Genomic DNA, 10,731 nt, shown 5'->3' with positions numbered 1-10,731 from the left:
GCATCACACTCCACACAACGAATCGCACCAGACTCTCGGTGGGGGCCAGCAAATGACTCACTCCCCCCGAGGGAGCCGGGCTGAGCTCAGCCTCCCTCTCCGCGGGGCTCACAGACCAGACCCCGACTCCCTTCGCAGGACTGCAGCTCCGGGGAGGGGGATCGCGGGGGCCTGAAGACCCTAAGGCGGGGTCGGCCGCTGGGCACACCGCGGGTGAGACGCTGGGGGAGCCCGGGCGGAGAAGGGGCAGGGGCAAGGGCAGCCAGCAGCGGCTCGCGGTGCCTCGGGGGCCGTGTCCCGGCTGGGGGCCAGTCCGGGGGCAGGGGGAGCGGAGCAGACCGCCCCATAGGGGAGCTGGTACCGCAGCCCCCTGCCAGCTCCAAGCCCAGCGCGGGGCTGCGAACCCAGAGCCCGCCCCCGCTGCGCTCCGCTCCGCTCCCGAGGGCTCGCAGCCGGCGGCGGGCTGTGCGTGCGGCGGCGCCACGGCCCGGGCAGGCAGCGCGCTGCAGCTTCGGCCAGCCAGGCGCGGCGGCTCCGGGGGCGGCGCTGGCAGCCGAGGCGGCGCCCGCCGCTAGGGGCTGCACTCGGCTCCCCGCTGCCCGGCGAAGGAGCGGCCGCCAGAGCCGCGGCGCCCGCCCGCCCGGCCCGTCTGCCCCGGCGACCGGGCCCCGTCCCGCCCGGACGCGCCGCGGGGCGACCCGAGGGATCCGGCTGAGGCTCGCCTCCAGCGCGCCCCCTGGGGGCCAGATGGCCTCGGACAACGCCTCCCTGCCGCTGTGCGCCAGGAACTGCTCGGCCTGGGCTGCCCGGAACGGCTCGGGTAAGTGCGGCCGGGAGCGCAGCGCCGGCCCCGCGCCCGGCCGGGCTCCAGCGGGCAGGGGGCCGAGGGGGGAGGGGCCCGCTGTTCTCGCGCCCCGGGGCCCCCCGAGCTCGCCCTCCCCGGAGCCCCGCGGCGAGGGACACTTCAGAACCGGCGGGCCGAACAGCTCCCGCCGGCGCTCGGCGCTGCTGGCGCGGGGCGGGGAGCGGAACGCGGCGGCGGGCGAAGTTCCCCGCCGAGGTCCTGCCCCCGTGGCGCGAGGGGCCGCCCCCGGCGGTGGCTCTTCCCACCCGCCGGCCCGCTGCGGTTCCGAGCCGGGGCGGGGGAAGCCTTCCCCGGCGTCCCGAGCGCGGAGACCCCCCTCGCCGAACCGCAGGGGACGGGCCAGCGCGCTGCCGAAGGAGGCACAGGGGCGGGGAGCGGTTCGCTGGAGCCACAAAGCGGGTCTGGTGAGGCTGGGAGCGAAACCCCGCCCGGGACCTTGGCTCGGTCCCTGGGGCCACGTACCGCAGGGTAGTCCTGAGCCCATAAGCCCCGTGAGGTCTGGCGGCCAGCAGCCTGCACGGGGGACGCTCCGCTGACTTGACTGGAACTAGGGGGATGTGGGGCAGTGGAGGAGCTGAGGCTGAGTCAAGAAGAGAAGGTCTCCACCTATGGGGCAGGGGGGATGTGCAGGGGAGCGTCAAGGGAGCTGCAAGGGGTCAGGGTGTTTTTCCAAGAGCTCCGGCAGTGCTGGGAGCTGGGGCTCCTGCAGCAAAGCCCTGCAGAACCTGGAGGGAGGGATAAGGGGGACAGCTGGAGCCCCCTGCCTGGGCTCTCTTATTCCCCCACCCCATCCTCCAGGCTTGGGTCTCCTCCCCACTCCTTCCTAATCCTTCACCTGGAGATGGCTCCAGCCATCAGCCCCAGGGCAGCCGCAGCAGCGCAGAAGTAAGGGAGCCAATGAGGGCACTTACTCTGCTGTGAAGAGAGAGATTGACAAACACACTAAAAGGCAGCATAATGTGGATCAGGAGACATTTGTTCCAGGTACAGTGTCACCCTAGGGATCAAGCTAGGCCCAGGTCCTGCGAGCCTCACTCAGACAAAACTTGATCCCAGTGAATGGATGCTGTGTGAAGCAGGGCTCCTGGGAGGAGAGGCAGAGCCATCTAATTGTAACAGACTGTGTTGCAGTCCAAGAAAGCAATTGTCATTATTCTGTAGTGTATGGCCATGTTCACTGGAGTCTTGGAGCCAGAGCACAGGTCCACCTCCCCTAAAAGTCACTGCCTACTGGAAGAACAACAAGAAGTCTTGTGGCACCTGATAGACTAACAGATATTTTAGAGCACAACCATAAGCTCCAAAATATGTTAGTCTATAAGGTGCCACAAGGCTGCTTGTTGTTCTCGAAGCTACAGACTAACACAGCTACCTCTCTGATACTTACCTAGTGGAAGACTCTCCTGCAGAAGCCAATGTCTAACCCACACAGCAGGGTAGCTCTGATTGCATGCACTAGGGCCAGGGCAAAGGGGGCAACTGCCCCAGAGGCCCAGCAATTCTGTTGCCCCCACCCCCTGAACTAGTGCACATATACACTAAGTTCATTGCAACACTTAGGGCTATCCTACTGCTGGAGATAGATCTAAATACATTGACTTCAGTTACACTATTCACGTAGCTGAAGTTGTGTTGCTTAGATCTACTTAGTGCAGTGTCTTCTCTGTAGTGTGTTGACTGGAGGTGCTCTCCCGTCAACTCCCTTTGTGTGTCTTGGTGAGGTGGAACAGAGGAGTCAATGGCAGGCTGGGAGCCTGGCACACTCTGGGTGGTGCTGAGGGCTGATTGACCTCAGCCCTTCTCCTTTTGGGAGTGTGGGGCTGGATCTGGTCTTCCCTTGCCCAGGGGCCCAGCAAGTCTGTTGGCCCCTGGCTGCTGGCAGACTGCCAGATAGATGCAAGGTAAACAACCCACAAGTAAAGACAGTTGCAGCTCCCATTGGATGCAGTTTGCTATTCTCAGCCAATGGGTGGTGCAGGAAGTTGCACAGGCTGCAGGGACTTGCTGGCCATTCCTTCCCACGGTTCCCATTCGCCAGGAACAGCAAACAACAGCCATTGGGAGCGGAGGCGGATGCACCTGTGGATCCAAGGTAAACAACCTGTCTTGTGACCCACCAGCTGCTTCCCCTGACATGCTGCAGGGTGCCCATAAAATCATAGGGCTGGAAGGGACCTCAGGAGGTCATCTAGTCCAGCCCCCTGCTTCAAGCAGGATCAGCCCCCACTAAGTTCATCCCAGCCAGGACCTTGTCCAGCCGGGACTTAAAAACCTTGAGGGATGGAGAATCCACCACCTCTCTAGGCAAGGCATTCCAGTGCTTCACCACCCTCCTGGTGAAGTAGTTTTTCCTAATATCTAACCTAAAAGCCCACCCCGGTCTAGATGGTGCTTGGTCCTGCTGTGAGCGCAGGGGGCTGCACTTGATGTCTCTTCCAGTCCTGTGATCCTACACGTGCAGCTCTCCACCCCAGCGTTGGCTGCTGTTTAGTGGTGCTTTAAATATAAAGTTTGAAAAGCTCCTTGGGATCCTTCAGAGTGAAAGATACTAAATAAATAACCCCTAATGTCAGGCCTTTGTGCTTACACAAACTTTACTATAAGCTTAGTTGTGCTTGTTCCAAATATTACAGAACCACCATGAGCATTTTCAAAAACTCAGCTGTATACCAGCAAAGCACATTATGTTCAGACCCCCAGCCAATAAAATGTCCTGTGTTTTAATAACACAATCCTCTCTGTTCCAGGAAGTGTGTGGGGAGGGGGCACCCCATACAAGCTACTATATAGCAGGTTAGAGGGAAAGTCTTATTCTTCTAGTCTTTCCCCTGCAGGCCCTAGGAAAGAAGGAGGCCAGTCCGGATGCCCCAGAGATGTGTAGGCTTGATGATGTGGGAGCTGCAACAGTTTGCATTGTGTTCCTGTGGCAGAGTGCTAGTTAAAGAACAGCCACAGAGCACAGGGGTTTTCTTGGGGATTGACGGCCAGCTGGGAGGAATTGATAAACTTGAACCACAGCCATGACAGGGGCCATTAAGCACAGTGGGTCACTAATCCCCTGCAAAACAGCCTATGCCAAAGTTATTTCTCTTAGGAGCTGAACATGGGGTGTGGGTGCTGGCAGGGATCCTACAGGCATGTGGATTGTTTTTAGTTATGGGTGATATATTTTCAGCTGGTTTGGACAGAGTGTTCCTAAAGCATCAGCCAGCCAACATCACTGCTCACTTCAGTTTCTAATCCAAAGCAGATGAAGCAGCAGCGGGCTGTCTTTGCAGCAGATACAAATACGAATCTTTAGCAAACCAGGCTGCCTTACCTGTGACCAGGTTCTTCCCATCTGTGGCTGACTGATTGCTCTCTGTCAGCTGTACTTGAGATAGGATGCGTATGTCTGCAGACTACAAACTCCTACCTGGCTTTGGTTATGACTCATCCTGAGGTGTCCAAGTGTCAAAAGTACAGCAGCACCAGCAATTTGTCATATCTCTGCTTCCTAGAACACAAACGTGACATGACTGAAGTGGCAAAAGCCTGTTTTATCATCTTGGGTCTGATCCTTCTTTCTGACCGCCTCCCACCCCAGCCCTGGTGTAAATGTGGAGTTACTCCACTGACTTCTGTCATATTAGTCCAGATTTACTCTGATGTAACAGATAAAAGTTGGGACTCAAGTGTTGTTCAGGGGGACTGAATACTTTTGGAAAACACCCATGACATATTTACTAGTTTTTGATTTCTCTGGGACCTACTGTAAATGTCTCCCACTTTCTCCCCAAAGTAGATCTCTGCAGAAGCAAGTTGTTAAGGAGTCCAAAGAATGGAGTAATCAAAAAGTGTTCCCAATTAAAATCAGTTTGAATCATCTGCAATTCAATGAGAGCCAGTCACAGGGAGGCCTTCGGAGATGCTGCAGTGCATGTCATTTCTTCAGGCATGCGAATAATTTACACAACTTCCCATGGAAACAACATACCCCACAGGAGAGAAATAATGAAATAAAATGCGATTTGCCTCCACTGGGGTCTTTTCTTTGCACATGTGGTACGTGGTGCTTCCTGGCAAGGCAGGAGGTACCACAAACACTCACTGAGCCTTGGGATCTCATGCAGAGAAATCAGGTTTTGATTGGCACTGGGCCATTAGCCTACAGAGACCAGAGTTTAAATCCTATTTAGATTATACGTAAACATGAATTTGGTTCTCTGGGCCTAATGCTGGTGAAGGCTTTTCGGGAGTGCTAAGCAGCTACTGCTCTCATTGATGTCAGCTGGGTTCTCAGCTTTACTGTATCAGGTGCCTAAAGGGGAACTGGGGTCTAATTTTTGCACCCACTTTTGAAACCCCAGCCCTTTGTATTTAGGAGAAACCGCAGAGGGTTCTTGCAGGAGGAAGGTCAGAGCTGAGGTACATTGGCAGAGCTGCTCCGGACTGAGGTATCTCATGGGATGCTTACATGGCCAAGTGAATGTAAGCTGGCGTGCTGTGTGCATTGGGCAGGGCAGGAAGAGGTGTAAATGACTCCCAAACTAGCATCCGCATGGACAACTTTAGAATTCCTCAGACCTGTCTCTGAGCTGAGGTGGGATCCAGCAGCACAGGGGTATCAGCACAGATGGGTATGAGTAAACTGAGCGCTTGGGTGGCCGCCCAGGAGAGATGCAAATGTTGCCCAGCTGAACAGCAGAGTGCCCACAGCCCCCCGCAGTCGGTACCCTGTGGTTCTACTCGTGGTGCATACCCACACCTCCCCCGGTGAACGTAAAATGTATTCCGCACGGGGACGGGCAAAGTGACAGGGAACACTGATGGGAAGCCCATACTGTCAGGAAATAACAGCTCTGGTTTGTTTGGCAGGGCCAGAAAGGGCGGCCCCCTACAACAACGTGATCATGCCTAGTCTGTTCGGCATCATCTGTTTCCTGGGCATCGTCGGGAATCTCATCGTCATCTACACCATCGTCAAGAAGAAGCAGCTGCGGTGCAAGCAGACTGTGCCTGACATCTTCATTTTCAACCTGTCCATTGTGGATCTCGTCTTCCTGCTGGGCATGCCCTTTCTTATCCACCAGCTCCTTGGTAACGGTGCCTGGTATTTCGGGGCGCCTTTGTGCACCATCATCACCGCCTTGGACGCTAACAGCCAGGTCACCAGCACCAACATCCTGACAGTGATGACCCTCGACCGTTACCTGGCAACCGTCTACCCTCTGAAATCCACCTCTGTCCGGACGCCACGCGTAGCAGCCTTAGTGATCTGCTTGGTGTGGCTCCTTTCCTTCCTGACCATCATCCCTGTGTGGATGTATGCAGGTCTGATGCCTCTGGAGGACGGGACTGTCCGCTGCGCGCTCTTGCTTCCCAACCCCGAGACGGATGTGTACTGGTTCACACTCTACCAGTTCATGCTGGCCTTTGCTATCCCGCTGATTGTCATCTGTGTTGTTTATTTTAAGATCCTCCAGCACATGGCTACTACTGTGGTCCCCCTGCCCCAGAGGAGCCTCCAGGTACGTACCAAGAAAGTCACCCGCATGGCAGTTGCCATCTGCTCTGCCTTTTTTATTTGCTGGGCCCCCTTCTACATCCTCCAGCTGGTGCATCTCGGCATTGACACACCATCCGTTGCCTTCTTCTATGCCTATAACTTTGCCATTAGCTTGGGTTATGCCAACAGCTGCCTCAACCCCTTCCTCTACATCGCCCTGAGTGAGACCTTCAAGCGCCAGTTCATGGTGGCCATCCGTCCTGCCAAGGAGCAATTCCGCAACAGTAGTTCCCTCAACAACAACAGCGCGACAGAAGCCAGTGTGTGCCTAAAGCTGGCACCAGAATGCACTCAGCAAACTCAGTTTCTGGAGGACTTTTCCCCACACACCCTGCCTGTGACTGTTGCAGTACACTAGGGACTCTATGGCCCAAGGACGGCTCAGCGGGGGGAGTCTCTTCTGGGAATGGCACAAAGTATGGAGGTCCATGGAGAAGAAGGGGCTTCTGATGACACTCAGTGAAGCACAGGGACAACAGGCTTCCCCTTTGAATCTCATAGCCGAGTCCTCTCTCACTGCAGGGCTCTTAAGAGTTTCATGTACTGCTTCCTTGGCCCACTGAGGAATGACTTGGGAGCTCCTTTTTATTTTGCACAAAGCAGGGGGCTCCTCTTGGAGGGAGAAGGAAGAGAGAGGGAGAAAGAGAAAGAAGGACAGGTGAAGAGGGAAGACTTCAGAAGAAATGGATGTGGACCCTCTTACTTTGAGACTTGAACCTTTAAAAAGCCTATTTTAAAAGGAGGGGGGGGTAGAAAACGCAGCTTTGTGGGGCCTACGCTTAAATTCCAAAAGCAAAAAGACAAGGAACCGCTCAAGAAAGCAGCCTCTGAAGTGCCTGAGGAACAAACCCACAAGCATTAGTGAAGGAACCCTGGCAGTCAGCAGTCTTGCCAAAATCCTCTGGACTTCTTGCTGAAGTCCCAACCTGCCTCTGGTGAGCTGTGCTGCTTGACTGGCCTATGAACATTCACGGACCAGATGCTGGGTTCCTGACAAGCCGCCTCTATGTACCTGCAGGCAAAACTTGGCCCTCTAGCAGGTAGCGATTGTAGCACTTCGTGGCATTCTGTGCAGCTGAGCAGGGCCTCCTTACACCTGATCTGTAGATAGTCACCACGGTGAACCTGCTTCCCCCGTGCTGCTCTTTTGGTCTGCCTCTGTGCCCATCCACCTGCATGTTCATTAGGGAATATCGCACAGGCAGCTTTTTAAAGATTCCTCCAAACAAGCCAGCGTGCACAACGGCAGATGTGTGTCAAGGAAGAGAAGGGGAGATGGTCGTGCTGAAAGAAGGCAGCTGCTTGTGGGACTTTCAGAGGAGAATGGTGATACTACCAATTAAAATCAAAACAGCCAGATGTGATAAATGCAGCACGAGCTCTCCAGAGGCTGCAAGGTACTTTCACTCCTTAGAGGGGTTCAAGAGCCAGCATGGATTAGCCAAGTGCTGGGGATTACATTGATCGACTCTCCACAGGAGTCCCAGGAGGCAGTGAGGAAAGTATTAAGCTGTTTGTTAAATAAGGAGCAAGTAACTATTGTGGACACGTTTGATGTAGGAGAAACACTTACAACCACAACCTGTTTCACATGCACTCCTACAGACACCACACATGGAGCAAAGAAACTAAGGCCAGGTCTACACTAGGAAACTAAATGGATTTCAGATACGCAATTCTAGCTACAGCAATTGCATAACTAGAATTGACTTATCGGCAAACAAGTTACCTGGCCGTCTACACAGAGGGAAGTCAACGGGAGAAAATCTCCTGTCGACCTCCCTTATTCCTCACATCTCACGAAGATTACAGGAGGGGATGCTGACCCCTGAGAAGTCGATTACGCATGACCCTACCAGATGTGTGAAATTGAACCCTGAAAGATTGACCTTGAGCATGTCAATCTTCTGGGGTAGTGTAGACATAGCCTAATTCACATCCACATAGTTGCACACTCAGCCAGGCAGCAACATACAGAGTCACATGTACAACGACAAACATTCTTCGGAAACCACATACACACACACGCATCGGTAGGCATGTGAGTCTATAGAAGTACACAAAACCCACTAACATGTGCACACCTTCTCCTAGATCCACACTCACCAATACACATGCAGGCAACCCCATTTACACACCCAATTATTTCTCTAACACCAGGCACCAATGTAAGCACACGCATCCCATGACTGTACTGTGGTCTCCCAATATTGTTCTCTGCCCACGGAGGATAAATCTAGATAGGTGGGCAGTCAGCTCTCAGAGTTGTAACATTCTTTTTCTTCTTGTGATCTTTGTCTCCGCCTTGACTGCATGGAATTTAACTCACCTGTGCAGGTGCTAGTGGGAGCTTTGTTGTGGTTACTTGCTCTTTTTGGACAATCACTTCCTTGAGGGAGCAGGAGGAAGAGATAAGGAAGAGGGATCAGGGTTTGCTAAGGAAAGTCTTGTACTTCTCAAGAAGGGTGAACAGATCCTGCATTATCGTCCATGTGAGTCAGGAAGTGGGAAGAAGGAAGGACCTTTTCAGGTGAGAAGGGGGAGCCAGTGAATTCATTCTTATAAAAGGAATTGATTGAGTCAGGAAAGTTCTGGGAAGGGAAGAACATGGAGACTGAACTACCCCCAAATCCTCTAAACAGCAGCTCTTCCATCCAGGCCAGTGCCCCAGTTGCTGCTAGGGTGAGCAGGGTCTTATTACTACTCTGAATTGATGATCTTCAGACTGAACGGGTCCTTTCTTCCCAAACTGGGTGTAAAGCAAAATGTCCCTCACTCCCCTGAGGATGTGCCTGGTGTGGAGGCAGCAGGTTCAGCCCCTGAGACAGGAGTGCCCTGTGTCACTTGACAGCATCTCCTGCTTGTCAGAGCCAGGATGGGTTCCCAACAGCAGTGGGCCCCCAGCTGCTCCTTCCCCACGTTTGGTGCTGGAGTAGGGAGAATGGGGTTCTGTGGGGGACTGCTTCCCTGTCCCCTCTGGAGCTGCTGCCGGAGAGGGAGTAGGTTGCGAAACTTGCAGGGGATGCAAGGCACCACCTGGGCAGCCTGAGCCACAGACATGAGAGATGGAGAAGACGTGTTAGTGTCCCCTAGTGCATTGCTCTGGGGCTAAAGCAGAGTTGTTTCCTATGGCCTATGCTTATGGGCTGGCTGCGATCAGGGTGCTGAGAGTTTCTGGATAAGGCTCCTTGGATGGAAGAGTGCCAGCTGTGAGAAGCAGGAACTGTGGGGGATGGATGACCGAGCTGGGAGACCAAGCATCCCCAGAGACAAAGGCTCCACAAATGGAAACCAAACCAAACATCCCCCTAGGTAAGGGAAGGGACTCATTTAATTTCGTGTGACTCAGAGACTTTGGTTCTTGTGCTAAAGAGTCTACAACAGTCAGGCATTTCCCATGTGGCTCTGAGCAGGCAGCACAGACCTCTCCAGGCTTCGAGACCAGCAGTGTTTGAATCGAGAGGATTTCCCCAAAGCTCCCTGCATATGTTGCAAACCTGCGTGGTTATCCATCCATCTACACAGCGTGAGCTGGATGTGTCTGCGGGGCCTAAGGCTTCCAGTGTGTTTCGTGCTGCCAGTATTTGGCTCTCAAAGAGTGCCATATTGTTGTCTTGTTGTTCAATAAAGACCTTTGTGCTTGAGCTTGTTGGCTGCAGGCCTGTGCTTGGCCTGACCCCAGACTGCGAGCCCGCTGCTGCTGAACGCTTTGTATTTCTCCGCACCAGAACTGTACGTGGCTCTGAACATGTGTGGGGGCCCATGCCTTTTCCAAGGCATAACCACGTCACAGAGAACGTGGTGCTCTGTGAAGTTCCACTTTCAGTGGTCTTCGGTGGAGTTTTTTCTCCTCCCCCATTTCAGAGTGATTTGCATATGGGCCCAATCCTGCAAGATGCTGGGCACTGCCTGAAAGGTATGGAACTCCCCTCAACCAGCGTTCTGTACAAGTGGTGCGCTGGTGCAGCTACCTAGCAGAAAATCAGATGCCGCCCAGCTGATTAGCACAGCTCCCACAACAAGATTTTGTTTTTCTGTTGGTGCACAGGAGCATGGGCCTCAGTGCATGTAAAATTTATTCCACCTATGGATGGAAAAAATTAGAGGGAACCTTGCCCTCAGTGCACACGGAAATCAAGGGAGAGACACTGTACTTCTTTCTGGGATCAGGTGTTCAGGCTCGTTACAAAATCCCCAGAAACAGTGGGACTTACAGCCATCTTAAAAGCAGGGTTTAAAGGCGGTTTGAACTTGGCTGTAGCCTCACTGGGACTGTGACACAGTGTGCCTGATGGGCATGAGCAGCTGAAGAGAGGTG

The 10,731-nt window shown here is 54.1% G+C and overlaps 1 protein-coding gene across 2 annotated transcripts; it reads left to right on the top strand.

Annotated features, from left to right (window-relative positions):
• Nucleotides 1–641: 641 nt before the first annotated feature.
• On the top strand, nucleotides 642–10,037 carry LOC142023514 (melanin-concentrating hormone receptor 1-like). 2 transcript variants are annotated; one of them, XM_075014564.1, is made up of 2 exons: nucleotides 642–820; nucleotides 5,723–10,037. In XM_075014564.1, the coding sequence occupies exons 1-2, from the start codon at nucleotides 748–750 to the stop codon at nucleotides 6,769–6,771; spliced, it is 1,122 nt and encodes a 373-aa protein (XP_074870665.1). In that variant the 5' UTR covers nucleotides 642–747; the 3' UTR covers nucleotides 6,772–10,037. The 2 variants fall into 2 exon arrangements, 1 of the variants encoding a protein (XP_074870665.1); XR_012648248.1 differs by lacking the exon at nucleotides 5,723–10,037 and adding an exon at nucleotides 4,650–4,738 and having other exon boundaries at nucleotides 760–820.
• The last annotated feature ends 694 nt before the right edge of the window (nucleotides 10,038–10,731 follow it).

Source organism: Carettochelys insculpta, chromosome 20, assembly GCF_033958435.1.
Source record: "Carettochelys insculpta isolate YL-2023 chromosome 20, ASM3395843v1, whole genome shotgun sequence".
Classification (NCBI taxonomy): Eukaryota; Metazoa; Chordata; order Testudines; family Carettochelyidae; genus Carettochelys; species Carettochelys insculpta.
Note: the sequence above shows the minus strand (reverse complement) of the source record. Positions and strands in the feature narration are given on the sequence as shown.